The sequence below is a fragment of the Microtus oregoni genome, unplaced genomic scaffold (assembly GCF_018167655.1).
Source record: "Microtus oregoni isolate MIOR12 unplaced genomic scaffold, Mior012 000001F_ref0000356, whole genome shotgun sequence".
NCBI classification, from domain to species: Eukaryota; Metazoa; Chordata; class Mammalia; order Rodentia; family Cricetidae; genus Microtus; species Microtus oregoni.
The window spans coordinates 53,422,326-53,445,761 of NW_024543060.1; the positions used below are offsets into that span (position 1 = coordinate 53,422,326).

At 37.5% G+C, this 23,436-nt stretch overlaps 1 protein-coding gene across 3 annotated transcripts in view; it reads right to left on the reverse strand.

Moving 5' to 3' along the window:
- Fgf14 (fibroblast growth factor 14) overlaps positions 1-23,436 on the reverse strand; it is a 475,374-nt gene that overhangs the window by 131,510 nt on the left and 320,428 nt on the right. The window contains exon 1 of one of the 3 annotated variants that reach the window (XM_041666525.1): positions 21,013-21,220. The exons of the other annotated variants lie outside the window; for them this stretch is intronic. Within the exon in view, the coding sequence (XP_041522459.1) occupies positions 21,013-21,205 (193 nt within the window). The 5' untranslated portion in view covers positions 21,206-21,220. Of the gene's footprint in view, positions 1-21,012; positions 21,221-23,436 lie in introns of those variants that run through there. 3 annotated transcript variants of the gene reach the window in all.

A 23,436-nucleotide genomic window follows, 5' to 3' on the forward strand; every position in this document is an offset into this window, starting at 1 on the left:
GAAGAAAGGAGATGGTCACCAGGCTCAGTGTGTAAACAGGAGACTAGTAAAAGCTCACAGTGTGGATTACAAACTCTTGCAAGGTTCTCAAAGGCCCCTTCCAAAACAGTAAAATGGAGTAAACAGTTGCTAAAAGTGGAGATTGACCAGCAAAGTGCAGGAGGAAAGACATTAGAAATATGGATCTGCCTTATGAACTGTATGGAGGACTTCTGGATTGCAGTTTTTATGTTATCACTTATGCTGGTGTGGACTTTCTAGTAATGTAGCTGCTTTCGTAGGATCCCTGTTACTTTTCAGTAACCCTTCACTTATATTCCTGCTGGGAACCCATTTAAAATCTCATTGGTTCAACAAGTTGAAAGTTGATGTAATCATTATTTTCATCATTTTTGGGGCTACCTTTCTACAGTGAGGTGTACGCGCGCATGTGTAATTGGTTGTTGAAAACAGTATACATTTTTGTCTCATGCAGTAGCTGTTCCTCCCTTGACAAGAGCATGGAATCTGATGGTTTATAAAACTCACTTATATGTTTTATTCAATTTGAATTCTACTTCTTTCAGGGATAAACATAATACAGATATGTAAATTAAACTACTTGGAAAAAAAGGAGTCATATGTGCAAGTTAACAAAAACCCTAATTGGAAAACACTCTGCAATATGCAGGTCACTGGGGTGGGGCTGAAACCAGCATCCACATAAAAATGTACTGCAAAAGTTCAAGTGAAAATGTTTGGGTTTCTTGTTAGGACTATTGCAGTTCCTCATAAGTGCTTGGACTTAGAAAACAGTGTTGCCCTGATGGATAGCAGATATGTTATTCCCTCTTCCTTGTAAACTTGAAGAGCTGAAACAAAATTAGATCACACACATCTTTACATTGAATTTTTCAGTTGAGCCCACAGACTATCAAAGTTCTGGAAAGTGGTTTGATAATCTACAACATTGTTGCTCTTAGCAACTGCCAGGAAATAAACTTGAAAATCTAAAGTATAACCTAATTTTTGCAACAGAAGACAAAACGATTAAAATATTCTCAGCTGGCAATGTCAGCAGCATAATAGCATGAAACACACAACATACAAAATACATATACTGAGAAACAAATGTTGACAAAAATATCCTTGTTGCCCCAGATTTCATCAGAAATTACAACTGAATGTAGATTCAGTAGGTGTATTAGCAAAGATTGAGTATGACCCAAACCTGGTCAACATATTTCTTCCTAAAACTTCAAATGCTCTTAAAATTTGATATGAATTTTGATCATAACTTACATAATGTAAGATTCTCAATTTTTGCCATGATATTGATTTCCTTTCTGGATCCAGAAAATCAGGGACCAAAGGGAACAGATCTCCTGAGGGGGGTAAGTAGACAATAGAATTGAAGGACCAATACTCAAGAGAGGAAAACAGGCAGATTGAGAGGAAGCCCCAGTACTTCCATCAGCCTTTCCAGAATGTCCTATATCAAAGGTGTAAGAAAGCTAAAGATATAGATCAAAGCATTGAATACTAGATAATACTAAAGAGACCAAAATTGGAGTTTAAACTAATAATAACAAATACTAAGACTCTTTATCTGAATGTTTATAAGCCTATAAACAAGCTAACGAACAGAGAGATGGGAGGGGAAGAGAAAGAAAGGAAGGGAGAGAATCAATCATTCACACAAATGAAAACCAACTTCAATTATATTTCATACTAATAAAATTAGAATTTTATATCCTTACTATATTTTAGTTTTATATACACATATATAATATATAGTAATGACTACATATTCTCATTTATATTATATATAGGATAAAATCTTAGAGAGTCTTTTATTTTTGTTTCCAAAATTACCAACACTCAACAAAAATTAAGAAATTTAAAAAGAAACTATAAATGGATATATAGAGAAGAAAAAATGCTAAAGGTGCACAGATAAAATGAACTTATTTTTTTTAAATCAAATGTTGGAGATCTAAGCAAAGAAAAAGATTATTTACAAAGATGGTCTAAAACTTAACAAGAAACTTGCTCATGGAAGAACAATTCCATTTGTTAAATTCAACAGCAAGAGAAAATAACAAAAAACGTAAACTAACTCAATTGAAAATAACCAAACCAAAGAAGCAGAAGAAGAAGAGGAAGAAGGAGAAAGAGGAGGAGAAGAGAAGCAAAGAAGAAGAAGGAGGAGGAGGAGGAGGAGGAGGAGGAGGAGGATCTTTTTCTAGGAACAAAAGTTAGAAAAGGTCCAAGAACATGTGAAACTCTGAACAATGTACTTATGACTCACATGTAAACACGGAGAGGTGAGAGCTGATGAGATAGGGTTCCAACTGTTACCTGAACTTTATCACATGCTGGGAGTTGTGTGCAAAACAAATTAAAACAAAACCTTAGCACATAGAATAAAATGCCCAAAATAAAGATAAAAACAAATATGAAAAATAACTAGAGGATAAAGAAACATATCAACTTCAAAGAAGCAACACTGAGATTTCAGCTGAAATCTCAAGACAAAATAATGGAAGTGAGAAGACAATAAAATGACATTATTAAAGTGGTGAAGAAAAACAACATCTAGGCTGGAGACACGAGCCTAGTACAAAGTTCTCAAAAAGAAATAAAAAGCAGAGGCATTCTGGTGTGGGAGGACCTTCTGTCTATGTGTTGCTTTTATTGATTAATGAATAAAGAAACTGTCTTGGCCTGTGATAGGGCAAAAGAACAGAGCTAGGCAGGGAAAACTAAAGTGAATGATGGGAGAAAGGAGGCAGGGTCAGAGAGACTCCATGGAGCCACCGCTAGAGATAGACATGCTGAAACGTTGCTGGTAGGCCACGACCTTGTGGTGATACACAGATTAATAGAGATGGATTAAATTAAGATGTAAGAGTTAACCAAAAAGAAGCTAGAGCGAATGGGTTAAGCAGTGATTTAATTAATACAGTTTCTGTGTAAATATTTTGGGTCTAAGCTAGCACAGCAGCAGGGACTGACAAGCGGGCCCTCCTTCCCCAACGACATTCTCATATGTAAACACATACACACACACACAACCACATTCATACCACATACCATTCACAATGGATAGAGTTTGTAACAAGTGGACCTTACTGAAATAACTAAACATAAAAGCATTAAACAATAAACAATATTTCTAAGGTTTCAAAATAGAAATAAAAGCATGATATTAAGAAATAAAAATTAAAGAGATTAAGTAACTGACTATATTAAGTTGCAAGTGTATCAAAAGTGGAATAGATTCACATTTAGGTAGACTCTAAGTGAGTATCCAATGTGGTGACAGATAAAAATTTTGAGAATAGTTTATATTTACTTATTCTCATGATAGTAATAGCAGAAAATGGAAAGATAAAACAATATTCTTTATAAATAAAAAAAATAGGAAAGCAAATGGAACAGAGCTGAAGACAGAGAAAATGAATTATTGAGATGGAACATGCATTAGCAAATTGGTGAAGTGCTAATTAGGCTATCTTAATAGATTTTTCGGAGTTTATTTTATATATGAAAATATAGAAAGCTGGAAATTTGAAAAATAAACTCATAAAACCACCAAATCAAGGAAACTAGTATTGTACTAATAGCAATGTGTACCTTAAAACAAAAAGCAATTTCATTAAAACAAGCTTGTTCCTACTCGTAACTCAATGATATTACACAAATTAAGAAAATGTGAAAACAAAAACTATTAGAGTTAATGAGACACAGAAAATATCCCAATCTCATTGACATTTCTTCTTTAATTCATCATTATTTCTAAATCTCCATATAATTAAGATATACTTAAGAATTTTCTAGCCATGCTTGTATAAAAATAAGTCACTGCATTTCTTATTTTTACAGAACTGACAAAATTGGAGAAAAGAGAACAATTTAGGTCTTTGGAGATGGTTTCTTATGTAAGAATTCTTTGTTCTGCAACCATGAAGACCTGAGTTAGAAATCCCATCACTTAGGTAAAAATCCAGGCATGTCTGCAGGTGCCCACAACCCTGGAGCTGTTTAACTTGAGAACTAACAAACCAGGCAGCTTAGGTGAAGTGACTAACCTCTGTGAGAATCCCTGTAAAAAGGATAACAGAGGAGGTTACTCTAGGTCCACTTTAGCCTCCAAATGCACACACACACACACACACAAACACACACACACACACACACACACACACGCAAGGAAATAAGTTTTAAAAATGGAAAATATAGTCAACATAATTAACAAAATTAATGCAATTAAGAAAGAAAACCTTTTTCCAGTCACAGAAAAGTAAACATTTTGCTTCATTCTTATATTTCATTTGTTCACTGATTATATTTCAAGACTTCACCTTGAAATTTAGTAATTTACTATTATGAAAAGATAACTATAAAGTTCCTTGATACATTTAAAATAAACAAGCACTTCTAAATAATCATGGTTAAAAGAAGAACTCACATGGGAAATAGAAGATAATTTATCTAGCTGATTAAACTATAACCCAGGAGTGCTATGCAATTTGACCAAAGAAATCACTACAGCTGAACTGCATACACACTTAAATTCCTTCACACCTTAAGCCAGTGAACATCACTTTATCATCTGAAGTCTTGGAGGCAGAGTTTCTCTAAAGGAACTAGTGGGGAATAATAAAATTAAAGAAAACTTACACAACACAAAAGCCCAAAAGAAAATAAATCAGCTAAACTGAAAGTAGTTTGTTTTGTTTTTGTTTTGGAAAATACTAATAAAATTTAATACATCTCCAAAAAATTGTGCAATAAAAAAGCTAAAATCATGAATATGAGGAAAAACAGGGGTTTCAATTCAAATCAAATGAAGTATAATCAGAGATAACATGAATGAATCTGCTAATATACCACTAAGAAAGAAAGCCAGGCAAATAAACCCTTTTTCCCCAACTTACTTTTTGGTCATGGTGTTTTTTAGCTTTTAGTTTTGTTTTGTTTTTGTTTTTGTTTTTCAGCAATAGAAACTCTAAGACAGCATTCATTAAGTAGCATGTGGTTAGCTCTACTCCGGTAAATGGGCATTATACTTCAATCATATGCAATTTTAAGCAGAGATTTTTAAAATAATATTTATGAAGTAATATTAAATGGAGTCACTGTCTTCTTTGATACACAATACAGCAGAGAGAAAGAAAAAAAAAGATGAGTTATATCTTTGCAGCCAATACAGGAGCTTTAACAAACATGGATAGGTAAAGCATTCCGAATGGAATCACCTTGGATATAAGTACCAATACAGAAGAATTCTCCAGAGCCAAAAAAGACTCCTCTTGACTTATAATTATTTTCTTCACTAGGAAAGTTGCCATTTCCTGAGACTTTTATCAATGGTTGTTTTCCAAACCTGCCATGGTTTTGAGAATCTGAAATTCTCAATGGCTGATTGCTAATCAGAAGTGCATTAGTCTGGCCTCTATTCTGAAACACCACTTTTAAGAAAGAAAACCCGTGGTGGCTCACGCCTTTAATCCCAGCACTTGGGAGGCAGAGGCAGGCGGATCTCTGTGAGTTCGACCAGCCTGGTCTCCAAAACCACAAAGAAACCCTGTCTCGAAAAACCAAAAAAAAAAAAAAAAAAAAAAAAAAAAAAAAAAGAAAAAAAAAAAGAAAACCCCATAGCTGTAATCCTCTGTTTGACTAATTTGTCTTATTAAATGGAGAAACTCACATTCTGATTCCCCTCTCTTCCAGCAGAAGTTAGTGGTTCAACTGGGTATCATCCAACGATCTTGGCTTTCAGGGTGATTTACTGCTGCCTAAGATTGCCAGTTTCTAGATCATCCATTTTCTCTAACATTGCCCTTCAAATGCATTCTAATAGCTATTTGGGAGTTTCTCATGCTGCTCTCAAGGAATGCATTCAATATTCTTAACAAGAACAAAAACTGAAAATTAAGTTCTTAGGAGACAACTTGGATTTATTGAAGTAACAGATTATGGTTTTAGGAGTAGTGTGTGTGTGTGTGTGTGTGTGTGTGCGCGCGCGCGTGTGTAGAGAAAGGACTATGCAGATTTGTGGTAGTGGTTAATATTGATTGTCAACTTGATAGGAGATGGATTTACCTAATTGACAAGCCTCTCGATATGTCTGTATGGGATTATCCAGATTAGGTTAAATTAGGTGAGAGGACAATCTTTTATGGAGACCCAAAAATACCAGCCTATTTCCACCTTGAACAAAGGTATCAGAGTCAGAACTTACCTCTATTACTTCAAGGTTATTATGTTTCTACCTCAAACAAAGTTTCCACCTAGATTTAGATAAAGGAGTTTTCTCTCTCTCTCTCTCTCTCTCTCTCTCTCTCTCTCTCTCTCTCTTTCTTGGTTATAGTCAACAGGTATGGCTTATAGCCACACCTTGTATTTCAGGAATAGAGAAGTAGTTACATTCAAAAGCCAGGTTCTAGTTCTCTTAGGGAGATGACTTTGGATTCCATCCAGGGAGTGGTTTGTCTACAGAATGTTCTGATCTAGGATGTGAGTATGACTTGTTTTGTTCTAGCAACAGAATGTTTAACTATGGATGTAGCTCACGACCTTCAATTAGTATGTTCATTTTCTTGTATCATGCTAATGAAATTTTTTTGTCTTACTCCTACCTTTTGGGGTTAGGGGTATATAAAGCAATTGGAAATTAAATGTGAGAGAATTTCAGTAGTCACTGAAATTCCCTCCTATTCTGTTTCTCCATTTTATTATTTTTATTCATGTCTTCATATTTTTTATTTTATTTCTAAATCCCCACACCTTTACCCTGGAAAGAGGTATTTTTGTCAACACTGGTCCCCACCAATATTTAATGAAAGAAGCACTATTGCATGGGCTACATTAAAAAGATGACATCAAAAAGAAGTCTGAGTACATTCATTTGTATATCTCTACTTCCTGACCATGGCTATAATGTGACCTATAGGCTCAAGTTCTTGCTGCTGTAACTTTTCTACCATCATATACTGCTCCTTTCTGTCTTCCAACAGAAGCTAGTTACTTCCTTATCCTCAAACTGTGAGCCCAAATAAACCTTTTCTTTAGTGATTTTTGATGGGTTATTTTATCATACCAACAAAAAGTGCAGTTAATACCGTGTGATTATTCTTTTCCCAAGATTGTCATTGTCTTCATAAATATGAGTTTATTTCCTGTGTATGAGTTTGTCACCTTTTGTGACTAGATCTTATGTGTACAACTCATAATTTTCATTTTAAAAAGAGTCTCGTGTAGATTCAAACCTTAACAAAATAAAACAAAGTTTGATAAGTTTTTAAAAAATGAAGTTCATGGAAGAAGCAAGCATAATGAATAATGGGATATATTAACTTGTCTTTTGGGAGGTAGATGAGTAAGCATTTCTATACTTCTTACTTTAGGCATTGACATCTGTGCATATAGGCAAATTGTTGCTTTTGTAGATAGAAAGATCACATGGCAGATAAAGGGGAGAAGGCCAACTTTGGTGCAACAAACTCAAATATAAATATAAGGAGCTGGATAGTTTAGGACTTGGTTGGTTTTTATGGCTCATGTCTTATCTTCATCACAGCATATTTCACTTTAATTTTTCATCACATACACAGCATTAATACTGATAAGTAAAGCATTAACTCTAAATGTCTCAATTGATAGATTGTAGTATATGAGATCCTAAGTGTTTGGATTATAAAAACTGAAAACTACAATGTAAATTTAACACACTCTTCTCTCTCTCTCTCTCTTTCTCTCTCTCTCTCTCTCTCTCTCTCTCTCTCCTTTTCTCTCTCATAAATGACATCCAGACTGTATTTGTGGAGCAGCCGACAGGGAATACAGTCCTACCTAATCCACGTTATGGGCAATATGAAAATGTGAACAGGTATGGTCTTGTCAGACACCGAGTACTGATGAGGGAACTTCTACCCCATGAACAGCCTTTCAATGTTAAGTGTCTTGTTTGTGGCAAATAAATAGTTCTATGTCAACTTTCTAGGGATGAATTTATGAAAACTTCTAAAGAAGGACACAACATCATCTTCCAATTCATCTTGTTTAGCCCACCTACTGACTACACTTTGCACATTAGTAAACTTTCAGTCAGCTCACAGATGTGTGAGGTCCAGAATCTCTCAAGTTTGTACCTAGAACTCTAACCAGGACACACAATACTGTGAAGCGTTATCAGCCCTGTAGATTGTTTGTTTGTCAAAGAGAACAGTGATGTGTTAGAAAACCATGAGCAAGAAGAAGCCGAGGAGAGTTGAACATTCTCTTTTTAAGGAGAAAATCAATAAGCCTGCATAGGTTGGTGACAGTAAGAATTCCCTAGAAAATTCAAAAATTCTAAAGGAGCAGCAGTGAACAGTCTGGAAGATGCAGTTTATGAATTAACTTCTTGGTCCTAGATAGTAATCATGATCAATAACATATTCCTTGTCCTTGTAGATTCACAATTGATCTGGGCTAAAATAACAACAGCAATGTCATCTACTCATTATTACAGACTAATGACAGTGATCCTTCTGTTAATATTTAAAAATTATGATGTTTAAAGTAAACAATCAGGAACATTTATGCTACAAAGTAATAATATTTCACCACTCATAAAATAATAGGTCTAACTTATATGAAAATGTTTGGACACTAGGGACATCTCTAATGATGGAATTATACCAGCTCAGCAGCGTCAGTGAGATAACAAGAAACCTTTGCCCATTAGTGTTGTATTATTGAAATTCAGCAGGTTTTTACAATTTCTGTAATTTTTCAAAAATGCAAAGGACTAAAAAGAAATTTTAAAAGTTGAATGAATACGAAATGCTGAGCACCTTTCAGGCAAACCTTAATATTGCTCACTTGATCCCTGATGGTCTGTACTCATAAAAACACAGAACATCTGTGTTGAGGCTCTGCTGTCCTGTTTATCTTTTAACTGACCAGAGAGTTGCAGACATTACCATTCTGTACAGTGCTTCAGTGTGTACCAGCACTTCACTGGACACAGCTTCCACACTAGCACCCACATTTTCTCATAGTGTACCTGTAAAAATAAACAGATAGCATTTTGATTGCTATTTGAGCCCAAGCCAAGGGTGAATCTATAAGGACATAGGATAATTTGCTGGCCACTGGTAACATCCACAAACTAATTCTCAAACTGCATCCTCTATGAGGCAGAACTGCTTTCCACTACTGTCTCTGACAAGTGAGTCTCTGGAAAAAAGCATTTTACTTCCCCTCATCCAGGAAAATGAAAATAGCATCACCTACTTTCTGAAGTGGGAGACATGGTAGCACCCAGCATCTCTAAACCTGAGAGATGAAGCAAAGATGCTTTGGTTACTTTCCCTACATTTTCTTTAAATTTGTCAGGTGCACAGCCACATCAAGCACTTCTGCCTTGCACAAATGTGCCTAATTTCCTTTTCCTTCTATTGAAGTCAGCCCCACCTTAAGGAGAAAGGGGACAACAGCTGCCTTCATACTTCCTCCACCAAGTCAGTCCTCTACATGAAATTCTGCTCATGAAAACAGCAGTCATCTCATTTGCTAGAATAAAGATGAGGTAATTATTGAACGCGCTGAGCCACAGAAATGACTAAGGTGCTGGTGGCATTTACTTATGCAGAAAGATAAGAAGAGTTAAACAGTTGTAACTTGACCAAATGGTAAGAAAGATTAAGAAAAAAACCATGAACAAATATTTAAAGGGCAAGATGTATTCAAGGATGGGCAGGAATTATTTACATAAATCCAGAGAGATGAAATGAGGCATGTGATGGAATAAAAAGATGTTAAGCAATGGGAATCTGTTTTAAAGAACTTTCAAGTGGAGAGGATTGTCGGGTTCTAGGGAAATTAAATGAGTAAACAACAGCTTACCCAATGTTCCGAGTACTCAGAAAAAAAGATGTTATATTTGTCTAGTAGCAATGGAGCATGGTGGTCCCTCATCACTCTACGAGGATGTAACAAGAGCACATAATAGAACTGCCAGCAGATTCACTCCTATACTCCAGCTGCAGCTTTGTGTCATCTCTCATACCTGAAGAGCCCTTTGCCATTCTGACAGGAAGTAAAGTAAAAATGGAAATCACAAGCAAGCCTATTACCATAACTTTCTCAGCCGATCTCACAATTATGGAACTGTATGTAATCCTTGGGTCCAGAAGATACTGTATGCACTTGATACAAAAGGGAACAATGCATCCTTGAGAATATTCTACAGAAAGATTACCTTTCCTCAGCTCCCATTTCTTTCTACATGAAACTTGAATCTGAGTGCTAGTTTTCTTTAAACAAATAAAACACATTTGAATTTGTAAGTTATTTTCTTTAAAGCAATTAAGAAGTTTTAAAAATAATTGCTGCTATATAAAAATCTTTTATATTTGAAAATAAAAACAAAAAATTGGGCTAATTCTTGAAAAACATTCAGAATTTTTTCCGTGTTATGGATATAAGTCATTCAATGAACACATAAATGTGCTATAAAAAATATATCTCTGTCAGTTAATGGCACCAGTGAAATAGCAATAGTGGTTGACAGAAATCCAGCCACACCCTGTCAATAGCTAACTCATGAACACACCCATAAAGCCACCTATAGTCAGGGTTGATGCTGTATACCTATAATTCCAGTACACCAGAGGTTGAGGTAGGAGGGTGTCCATGAATTTGAGACCAGCCTGGGATACACACAGAGAACTATGTAGCCAAAGCTAAGTAGCAAGACATTGCCCTAAAAAAATCCCACTTATATCTAGGTAAAAAGGAGAGCCCTATGAGAGACACACATGGAGGGCCCAGAAAGGGGAAATAGTTAAGATCTCCTAGGTAAACTGGGAGGGGGTAGAAGAGAGGGGTTAGGGATGAGAACATGAGAGGTCAAGATGGCCTAGTTGGTGGGGGGATAAAGAGGGAGAGCAATGAAAGGGTTATCTTGCTAGAGGGAGCCATTATGGGTTAGGAAGAAACCTGGTACTATAGAATTTTCCAGGAATCCACAAGGATGACCCCAGCTAAGACTCCTAGCAATAGTGGAGATGGTGCCTAAATTGGCCTTCCCCTACAATCAGATTAGTGACTACCCTAATAGTTATCATAGAACCTACATACAGTAACTGACAGAAGCAGATGCAGTGACCCACAGTCAAGCACTGGGCTGAGCCCCTGAAGTTTAGCTGAAAAGAGGGAGGAGGGATCATATGAGCAAGGTTAGGTTAAGATTATAATGAAGAAAACCACAGAAAGAGCTGACCTGAGCTAGTGGGAGTTCACAGACACTAGACTGAAGCTGGATAACCTGCATGGGATCAAACTGGGCCGTTTGAATGTGGTTTGGTCTGTTGGCGGACCCCTAGCAATGGGACCAGGACTTATCCCGGGTGCACGAAGTGGTTTTTTGGAACACATTCCCTATGGTGGGATACCTTGCTAAGCCTTGATGCAGGGGGAAAGGGTTTGGTCCTGCCCCAACTTGGTATACCAGACTTTGTTGACTCCCCAAAGGATGCCTTACCTACTCTTTCAGGTAGTAATGGATTGAGGGATTGAAGAGAGGAGGAGGTTGGGGAAGAGGAGGGTGGGGGAACTAAAATTAAATAATAAAAATCTATAAAACTCCACTTACAACTATAAAAAGACAACCATGAAAGTTTAAGACAGTCTGAGTGATACGTTCTATTTTGGTGTTAATGTTAGATACTTTATACTAAAAAAATATAAATTTATTGTGAAAATCTAAATGTTCAGGGTTGTGTAGTTGGGATGAGATCAGAAAACAGACCCTCAGAGCATCTGTATAGCTCATCAACGACGCTGACAAAAGCGACTTCACAGTGAAGGGAAATGATATAAAATCTATTAGAAAGACTAAAAGTTAATCTGAGGAGAGGGCTAAGAGGTTTCTCTTTGACCAGTTTTCAATAAGGACAATTGCATACAAACATATGGCTGAAAGTGTATTCATTTTCAGATTGGGCATATTAGCAAATACTTACATACCAATGAGATTATGTGTTGATAGATACATTGTGGTTCAGAAAAGAGATAGAAAAATTCCAATAATAAGCCTATATAGAAAGGAGATGTGTGATTCAATGTAAGGTCTTCATGCAAGGTTGGAGCACTAAGGCTCATCCCCAGTTAGGTATAAAAGAAGATAACAAATGACTGTTTCCATAGACTGGCTCCCCAAAGCTATGGGACTCTGTGAAAACATATAATTATTGCTATTTTTTTTTTCAGAGAAACAGAAGTTAAGATATTATTGAGGGTAAAGAAAGGGATTGGAAGACGTTTAAAGAGAAACAAGATAAATATTATTTAGATAAATAGGAACAGAATTTTTAAATGACTAACAAGGGCTTGCTTGAGGTTAGTTAACCACTAACTTGGAGTAGAACCAATTTATGTGTCTGTAGATTTTTGTTTCCAGCCTAAATCAGTCATGTCAATGCAAGCACAAAAAGGACTGACCATTGGATTAAGCGGTTAAATTTACCATGTCAGGAAGGTAACAAGAAGAGGCAGAGAATATTTCAAACAAATACGTAATTGAATTCACAAGCCGTTGCAGGTTTAAACATTAACTTATTTGCAATGTCAATAAAGCATATAATATACAATTTACAAGTAAGTTGGCTACATCATATTTTCTAAAATCAGCATTAAGAAAAAATACAGACCTTGCTTGAAAAGGACGATGAGTCAAGGAGCTGATTAAAAATCAGCAAAACATAGTAGATTTCTAACCATCTGTAATTTTCATGATTAATTTGTGATCCTCTAACCTCAAAGACTTAACTTCATTTTTCCACGTAAAATAAGACCAATGAATAATATAATCAATAACATATCTTAATGAATATGAAATATTTAGAATATAATTTTTATAATAGGTAATAAAACATTTAACATATAATTCATTACATGTTAATGGAAAATCTTCAGTTTATTAAGGAGATCTCACCTCTATTAGTTACTTTTCTTGTTGCTGCAACAAAATACCTGACAACATAAGGAAGGAAAGGTTCATTTGGGCTCACAGTCTAAGGGTATAGTCACCGTGATGGGGAAGTCATGGTGGAAGAGCTAAAGCAGCTGGTAATATTGCGTCCATAGGCAGAAAGCAGAAAACATGAGAGATGCTTATGCTTAGCTCACTTTCTCATTTGTATTCAGTCCAGAACCCCATCCACAGTTAAGATGCATCTTTCCACTTCAATCAATCTATTCTATACATTCCTTCACAGACATGCTTAGACGCTAACCTAAATTAGATAATCCCTCGTGGGCATGCCCAGAGACTTGATTCCTAGGTAATTACAGATCTGCGATGTTAACAATTATTAACTGACATAACTTCATTGTATATAATATCCAGCTATGCAAAAACACTAAGTTGCATTGTTATGTCAAAAGTGGTTTGATAAATCATAGAACATTCTTCTCTATTCTTTTTTCAAAGCTCACAATGTAATCTTTAAGATAAATTTACTTCTGGCCTCAGTCTTAAAGATAATAATACAGTGTTAGAATGATTTGTAATTCCTATTGCAGTAACAGCAACTGAATTAGAGTTAACCTCAGTCACAGATGTGCATATTGTATCTCCTGCTATTACTGGAGTAATGTTACTTCTATTAATAAAGAACTTAAAATATCATAAAGGAATGTAAGCCTGTAAATAGTTAGGGAAGGTTAAAGAATCATGAAGTTGCATGTTGGTCACAATTGAGGCCCTGATTCCTGACTGTCTCCTATGCTCACACCAGTGTCTATCAACATGAAAAAAATATGAAACACACATACTGCAAAAAGTATTTCTCAAAATTGAACAACCTTCTGAAAGGAGATATTCCCCCCCGACCAGAAATAAGTAACTCTGATAAAGTATCGTATTAATGGTACTTAATTTCTTGTCAAGTCCTACAATCTTTCACCCCAAGAAACAGTAAATAAAGACATAGTCATGGGACCTGAGTTTCCTGATGGAGATAGGAGTCATTACAGATACTGCCATTCAATTAGTGCCTTTCTAGTCCAGATGTCATTGTGACTGCCCTCATATTAACCTGTTTAAACACTTTCTTTCATATTTAAACTTTTCATTGTTGTATTTCTCTAGCTTCTGAGTGCTATATAAGAATATGCAGACTAACATATGCACTTTAGGTTATGCAACTATCAGAGTCCTTTAAGCTGAAAGTTTCTCATCATGTGTGAAGAAGTGCATAAACAGTAAAGCCAATGGAAAAACAATTTCAAAAGTAAATAGATAAAGCATATTGGAAAAATCCACTTTTAATTTATGCCATTTTAAAAATTAAGCAAAATGAAGCATAGAATTGTTGTTTTGCATGGAGAAAAGGAAGGTTTATGCTGTGGGAACTCCTTCAGCCAATAGTTTTTAAGATACTGGCACTCTGTGGGCGTGGTCACATGTACTATATAAACGGATGTAGGAACGTGAGCAGCCTCTTGTCTGCTTGATTCAGTTCCTGTTCCCCACTCATATGGAGGACTGACGATCTGTAAGTCTACTCCTAAATAAAGAAGTCTTTATTATACTCCATTCTGAGCTAGTGTGGAACTACTTTATTATAATTGCTTACATCTGATGCCCAACATATCAGTGGAGCAGGGAGGAGCATGAACCACGTGGGGTAGAACAGGTAGTCCTACCTGCGTGGCTTGAAAATCCTCTACAGCTGAGCTATATCTTTGGCATTTGTGTTTCTAGCTCCTGAGCTCTGGGTTCCTTAATATTCTGGCCACCAAAAAACTCTCCCAGTGTCCAGAATCGATTTAATTACTCTTAATTAGTCAAGCATATTTGTGAGTATTTAAGCAGGCGCCAACGCAGAATGAGCAAGACTGTCCATGCAACCACTGGTTGCCATTTCTCTGTCCCACATTTTGTAGGCAGATACCGCTTTCATTTCCCAGCTGCCCAGACCCGAAATAATCACACAGAAACTGTATTAATTAAGACTGCTTGGCCTGTTAGCTCTGGCTTTTTTAAAAATAACTCTTATATCTTGAATTAACCCATTTTTATTTCATTTATTTATTTATTTATTTATTTATTTATTTATTTATTTTTGGTTTTTTCGAGACAGGGTTTCTCTGTGGCTTTGGAGCCTGTCCTGGAACTAGCTCTGTAGACCAGGCTGGTCTCGAACTCACAGAGATCTGCCTGCCTCTGCCTCCTGAGTGCTGGGATTAAAGGCGTGCGCCACCCTCTCCGGTCCCCATTTTTATTATTTTATATTTTACCATGAGGGCGTGGCCTGCTGGCAAGGTTCCAACCGGTATCTTTCTCCTTCAGCAACTGCATGGTGTCTCCTTGATTCCACCTTCTTTCCCCCTCTATCTCTGTTCGGAATTCCTGCCTTGCTCTATTTTATTTGTAATAGGCCCAAGCAACTTCTTTATTCATCAGCCAATAAAAGCAACACATATACCGAAGGACTTCCCACACCAGGTTTATGATTAGTGTGGAAAAACAATATTCTCAAAGTGAGATTAGGAAGAATGGAAGATATTTGCATTCCCATATGTGTTGTGACTCTATCCACAAGACCCAGAAACTGAAACCACCCATGTCTATCACCTGATGTAGATAAATAAAATGTAAATTTATGTATACTAAATGGAAACCTATTCATTCCTAAAAATAAAGCATGCTTTCTTATTTGTAACATCTTATAAATGGAAATTACTATGCTAAATTCGTTATGATAGTCATAGATATAGATGGTTAGTGAATTTAGCCTGCACACATGAGTGTGTGTGTGTGTGTGTGTGTGTGTGTGTGTGTGGTGCCATTACTCATAGGATCTTAGCATATAAACAATATGAAAAACTTACTACCTAAAGTCTGAGAAGAGACGATAAATATGGGGATAAAGATAGGCTGGTCACTGAGTACCAAGCTGCAATCGGACAGGAATAAGAACTTAGGTGAACTATTGAACAGTAATGACTGTATATTATATGATAAAGTACTGAAAATTCAAAGTTATCAGAAAGGATTTTTAACATTTTCACCATAAAGAATATATGTTTGAGGAGTTTAATATTTTTTAATATAACTTAAACAACTATGGAATGCTTACTATGTATGGAAATATGAAATGGGCTAGACATGGTCTCACCAGCCTATAATCCTAGTACTTGGTCAGTTGAGATAGAAAATTGAAGTTCAGAATCATACAGAGCTAAAGAGTGAGTTCAAAGACAACCTGAGCAACTTAGGTAGAGCTTCTTTCATATCGATAACGCACATGCTGAAATACAGATGTAGTTTGGCATAGATTTCTTGCCCAGAACGTCCTGGTTTTAACACCCAGTACTACATTGCCTCCAAGAAAAATATGTTTTCCTATTAATTATAACATTTTATTTTACCTATCAGTTATACAAATAAAATATTTTGAAAAAATAAATATAAGTATGAAAGTAGAATCGTTAACAACAAAACCCCATAAAAATCTGCAGCTACATGAAACATCATTCTAAAAATTCCAATATTTTGAAATATAATAAGAAATCTGTAATTGACCATGATACCTCTAGAAGTTTAGGCAGAGGACCGTGGGCTTTATGTTTTAAAAAATTCAAAAGCTATAACCATGACAAACTAATTGCTTAGGTATATATAAATTCAACTCTATCAATGTTAATTATATCTATCTTAATCTAGTACTAATTTTATTTCCTTAGACAACATTGTAATTTATTGTACCACTGAAACAATGATTACTCTTAGAAACCTACAATAAACATGAATTCTTAAAACCAAAACAAAGTCACTGGGGAAGCATAGTTCAGTGTCTTGAAATATCCCTTTAAATAATGAAACTAAGTATTTAAATTAAGAAACAGCATGATTTTTGTAACCATAATACAACTAACAAGATAGAAGTACTCCAGTTTTCAAAACAGTAACAAGTCTTATCAAAATATGTGTAGGAAGATTCCTATGGTTCAGAAAACAAGAGAGTAAACAGCTTCAATAACAACAAACACTCTTAAAACATTTCCAAAAGGAAAGAAATATACTTCAGAGGGACAGGTTATCTGACTTTAGTTTCCATGAGCAGCTTCATAAGCCTGCTCTGAGATAGTAGCATAACGCATGAGGTCCTATGTTATTGTCTACTGTTGATCATTTTCTAAGCAGATACTTATTTTTTTTAACATGGTACTTTGCAGGGGAGAAGGCCTTTTCTCATCTCATAAGGGACTAAGGGTTTTCACTATCATACTGGAAGATAGTAGTTTTCTCTTTCTGACTTTTAGATTACAGATTAACTTGAAAAAATAAACATAATTTATGTGGCATACTTTTCATTTCAAAATTTTTAGGCTATCCTGAAATTTATTTTTGGCAAGTTGTGTTGTTGGCAAATCCACACCTACTGACTAAACACAAACAATGTATACTTTAGTGGCTTCTGTGATCCTAGGTAAAAGTGGGAATAAAAAACAAGTTACCTGAAAGAAAAAAGAAATTACACAGACCTCACAAAGATTAAAGGCTGTTTTTCTACCAAAGACAAATTCTTTCTTATTTTAACACTTAAAAGTGAAACAAATCATCTTTATTTTCTGTTTTACTTTTTCTGTAAAGATTCTAAAAGGTTAAAACTATTTGTCAACTGTTGTTTCCTGTGTATTCTTCTTTTTATAAAGTTAGCTTACCATTGATTTCGTGAATAATTCACTAAAAGCTCATTTCAAGGAACAGATTATTCATGCATTTAACGGAAAGTAGAAAAACAAGAAGATTTGAAAGAGGCTGTGATTTTAATACAATCTCGTTAGAACATTAAGGTTCAGAAACATTTCTCTCGTTAGGATCTCTTGGTATTCCACATTTTCCCGCAAGTTAAATGGCAGAGATGAGCACACAGGGCCAGGTAACATTCTATCAAGATTTGAGATCCACAAAAAATGGACTTTTCTTCTTAAGCACATTAACTGAAGGTGTGTGCTAAGTAATTAATATCAGGTATACACAACAATTAACAATTATAAAATGCCACTGAGAGTTATTTTAATAGGAAGTAGTGAGTAAAGATTTCTCAGAAGACATGTCCTCTGAGCTTTCAGGAATAAGATTAATTTTATCTTGTAACTCTAGAAGTAGAGAGAAGATACAGGCAGAGAGGAAAGTGCCCCCAAACATGAATAAAGAAATACATATATACACATATACAAGAAACATATACAAGTGGCTAACTTGCAGGATTATAACCTCTGTCTAAAGTCAAAGGAGGTGAAGGAGATGGGGAAGCTGGAAAAGTGGGACAGTCACAGCACCAATCATTCTTCAGCCATTCTGCAGATCATTCAGAAGCCAATCAAAGCATACAATGAGGGCTTGGGAGCTGGCCAATACATTTGACAATACAGAAATTACTTCTTAACAAAGGATTGGCTTTTGCTTGTTGTTTTTGAGAGAAGATTTTATTTAGTTAAGGTTGGCCTTGAACACTTGATCTTCCTGCTTCCACCTCCCAAGTTTTGCCATTAAAGGTATGTGTTACCACAACCAGCCTAAAGGGAACAATTAAATTCCTAAGCTTAAGAAATGTTTATTGCCATTCTACCAAACACAAAATGTAGAGCTATTGTTTTACATTGTTTAAAAAGAGTCAATGCATATTCTACTTGAGGGTATGCTTCAAGATTCTCTATTTCTTTGGTTTTTCCTCTATGGACTATGCATATATTTCCCCAAATAGCATTTATACATCAAATTAATGATTTGTACTGCATTCAATCACAGCCATTAAATATATAAATATATATATATATACAATTTGATGTTTCTGTTTTTTAAAATAATACTTGTATATTTATTTGTCTGTTATTCAATAATTTTATCTATGGTTTTTGCCACTAAAGAACATATTTACATATTTCTTAGTTAATGAAAAAGGAACAAAAGAAAATATTGTCTAAATCAATCTTATTTTTTTCTTACACTCAAAAAAAAAAAAAACCAAGGTGACAAGATGGCCCCGAATGTACTTACTTGCAGACCATTGAAGTGTTTGTGTGTGTGTGTTTGTGTGTGTGTGTTTGTGTGTGTATGTGTTCAGAATTATGAATATTAAAGAAACAGTCAACATTGAAAATAGAGAAATTGATTATTAGAGAGCCCACGTATCTTTCTAAACTAGAAAAAATAGATTTTATCCTGAAATTCATCACATGTCAAGCAACACCTCTCTCATCACTCAATGCAATACAAAAGACAGACTGACTGCATTTATAAAATAATCCAATTGTTACATATTTCAAGAATGTACATTGTAACTTTTTAGACCCTTTCAGCAGTGTTTGTACTACCATAATCTTACTCAGGAGAGAATCTATCCATTGAAATTTAACTAGACGGCAAATTCAGAGCTCTCTGTTCTGAAAGCTGTGTTCCAATGGATAATCTGCCTGATAAAGCGAGAAACAGAAACTGGCAATAAAGGACACCATGGTGTAGACAGTGACCAGAACAATGAACTTAAAGTTATCCTGGGTTAGTTTCCTGTGTAAAGTAAAAATGACTAATTATTCTCCATTGCTGCCACTCTGCTCTGAAAACTCCTTCCCCATTTTCTCCATTTAAAAGTCTCTCCTGTTACATGTATGCAACTGCATTTCTCTTAGAATGTGCATGAGGTATATCTTACATGTGTTCTTTTCAGCTTGCTGACAACGAACGGCAAGCTTTCTGCAGTTTATTAATGGCACAATCAACTATTGCCCTTTTCATGTTTATCATTACCCTAAAAAAATCATAAAAAACTTTTGGTCCTAAATTGGTAAAGGTATAGATATACACAAATGCACACAGAAACCCAGACTTCAAATGCTTCTCTTCCTTGTCTTTGGAACAACAGGACACTAAAAGCAAACACAGCTGGGCTGGGAGAATGTATTGTGCTGGGCAAACACGGGCAACCATTAATGTACATATGTTCTGTTTCCTGCCCACCTGGTTAGGTAGAGTAAGCAATCCCCATGCTGCTCTCATAACATCCCACATGCTCCTAAAACAGTCGCCCTTTGTAACTCAGTGTGGACAGGGGGCAGATGGAGCCCAGGCTCCATCTCCTCCGTGAAGACTGACATGTTATAGGCTGTAGAAGGTAATGAGGGGCACTAGTAGTTTCTCAAAATACAATAGTAATTAATATCACACATAGTAAGGGCTCTATTCTGGCCTTCTTTGTGTAGTAACTGTTTGTACTTCATATAATTTGCTAACTTAGCAGACAAAACAGGAATACTTACTTCCCCAACAGGCCCAGTAAGATTCATTCTGAGGGTGACCCTATTCTGATCCAAAATTTAACTACAGGTCTGAGGGTCGTTCAGCACCCCTTGCTAACCAGCTTTCTGTTAGGTCTCTACTGACCTAACCCTTAGTTCACATGTCCCCCATCTCAGTTGCTCACTCCTTTTACATTAGTCCCAGCTGAGGGGCCCTTTCACCAAGGGATGTGAACCAAGGGCTTTGCAGGAACCTAAAGAGATCATGTGAAGCCAGAGGCACACCAATTCCTGACATCTCCTATCTGACTGGTGGGGACAGTGCTCCTGACCGGAGGCACTATGAAAGAGCAGATTCCTGCATTCTAGAAAGAATACTGTGCTCTGGGAAGCCCCAACGCCTGGAGGAAGAGTGGAAACAAATTTCTGGAGTCCAGCTTGCAGGAGAATTAGAAAGCAAGAGCCAGCTAGGAGATAGCCAATTTCAGGGCTCTAGACGGGCTGAGTTCCCAGTGACTGGCTACAGGTTGCCTGAGAGCAACCTATGGGTAAATTCACAGCTACCCAGGGAAGGCGCTCTGGTGCGCTGGAGGAAGATCAGAGGGTTAGTGAAGGGTTGACAGAAACATGAAAAAAGGAAGGAGCAAGGGGACCCTAGGCGTTTTATCCAGGCAGTGAAATGCCATCCCAAACGAGGCGCGCCTCCCCACAGTGACCCACACAGACCTTGGCGCCGTAACCTGCGCTTCTTGAGGCCGAAGATGCGCACTTTGGAGAAGATATCCACCAGGTTGCCATTGCAAAGCCCGCGGTTCTTGCTGGGGCTGCTCCGCCTCCTGCTGGCAGAGGGCCGGTCCCAGTGCTGCTCCCGCGCCTGCCGCTTCTGGCGGATCAAGCCGCTGGCGATGGCCGCGGCCATGGTGGCCCAGGGAATGGGTCCCAGGGAGGGAGGGACAGAAGCAAGGGGAGCCTGGGGCACTGGAGAGGAAAGGGGCGGTGCAGACAGCTGCTCGCCCTGAGGGAAGCAGAGGGAGGGGCGGTCTGGAGGGGCTGGGGACAGAGGTGAGTGTGCTCAGTGCCCACTCGGACCCATCGCCCAGTCTGCTGAGCTTGGACTAGGAGCTTAGATGCGCCCAGGACACAGCAGGGCCAGCCCGGGATACTGGAGGTCTCGGCTGCTTCGGAATCCAGAGGGCTGTGGCTGTAGGTCACCTCGTGTCGCTGGAGCCCTCTCGGGGTCGTCACCACCACTAGCTCAGCTTTCTTGCCCTGCCCGCCTCCCTGGTGAGATGTTGGCAGATCGGAGGGCTTCCTTCCTGGCCACAGAATGGAGGGGCGGAGGACAGGTCGCGGCAGAGCCTCAGCGCATTTGTGGGTCTCCGGGCGCGATGGGCAGGTCTCAGTGCCCAGCTCGAGCTACCCTCGGGCAGGTGCGGCCACAACCGTCTGCTCTCGCCTTCTGCCTGTGATTGTCAAGTGCTTTAGAAATCAGCATCTGGAGAGAGCAATCTTCTCCCCAGTGCTCTCTAATCAAAGCGCTACATTCTTACCCCACTAATCCCCTCCCAACTATGTGGTCCCCCTCCGATGTGTCTTCAGAAAGGAAATAAAAACTATACGCAGTAATGATTTAAAATAATAACAAAAAGAGAAAGGTAAAATGAATTGCACCGGGTGCAAGGATGAGCCTGAAGAGGTGGAATTGAAGGAATATCGGTGCGCTTTGACTCAGATGAAACTCGCATGTTTCCGAGGCTGCCACAGCTTAGCTAGGGCTTCTAGAGTCCACAGAAAACTCTCAGCAGCAGTTGAAGGGTGAGATGGTTTCTTCTCTCTGCTTCAAAGCATCCCCACCCCTCAGAGGAGACAAAGGAGAGTGAGCCCTGGGGAGTGAGGCACCTCCACTTTTCACCTAGTCACCCAAACTTGTCATACTCTCCCTTTTGCTGCTGTGAAGGGTAAGTTTATCATTTTGAATCGGCAACAATGAGAAAAAAGGACCAGAGGAGAGGAGACAGATAATCTGTTCTAATGTAGAATGGAGGAAACAGCTTCCAATTCTGTTCCCCATCGGGTGGAAGAGGCGCTGCCAGCTGCCGCAGAGGTCTTACATAGTGACTGGATTAGGATAACTGCCTGGTAGAATACTGAAGAAGTCTTGGCACAAAGATTAGCATGGGGTCGAGAAACGGTGTCTGCAGCAGCACTTAGGATGACAAAAAGCAGCCAGGCTGAGGGGCTGCCTTCCTTTGGTTTGCCTGCATGCAACAGCACTGCCAGAGAGCAAAGCCACTTGAGCTGGATCTGAAATTCAAATATAATACTTGATACCTCCTCCCTTCGTTGTCCTGCCTGTGCCCTGACAGCGTTCTGCTTTAGATGATTAAACATAGGAAGAACCAAGAAAGGAAGGGCAGCTGGGGAGAAGCTCTTCATGCTTGGACAGTTTGAGGTTGTAGTTTCTAGGATGCATTGCAGGGATAGATCCAAGTACTAGAGCTGGATCCTCCCCCTCCAAGTATGCACCCTTTGTCTTGCCTATTATCCCAGAAACACAGGGAGAAAGAGATGCAAAAGCCCAACTTCTAATCATTCAGTGTGTATACAGGGGGAAAATGTTTCCACAGTCATTGCTGGTTCACACAAGTCTCTAGGGACTACTTGACTGGAAAGAAAGGCTACAGAACACAGGCAGTGTCTGGAGCAGTTTTTAATAAAATTGTACCTTTTCTTTGTCTGGGAAGTTGTCAGAGAGTACTACAAAGACTCACCAACAGGCAAATGAGGGAAGTGCAGACTAGGATATATTCCAGGGAAGCTGGACTTGGACTTTCCACAACTCACCCATATCCTTCCCTCAGCTGCTGTGGGGAGGAACATTTATTTGCTGTAATAGAAGTATGTAGATTTGGATCCAGTAAAGGTAATTAATATCAGGCTTAATTTTTTAATATTAAAGGCATGTTGATAACTTATTTCTATCACTTTGCTGTTATATCTATAAACACCACAATTATTAAGAGAACTATTTTAGAGATGCTTTGTAAGAAGTTTACATTGTTTCATCATCCATTAGTTTAAATGGGGAACCGGGGAAAGGGGGGAATACCAATTTATTTTGTGTATATATCTGTGAAACAATGTCATGAC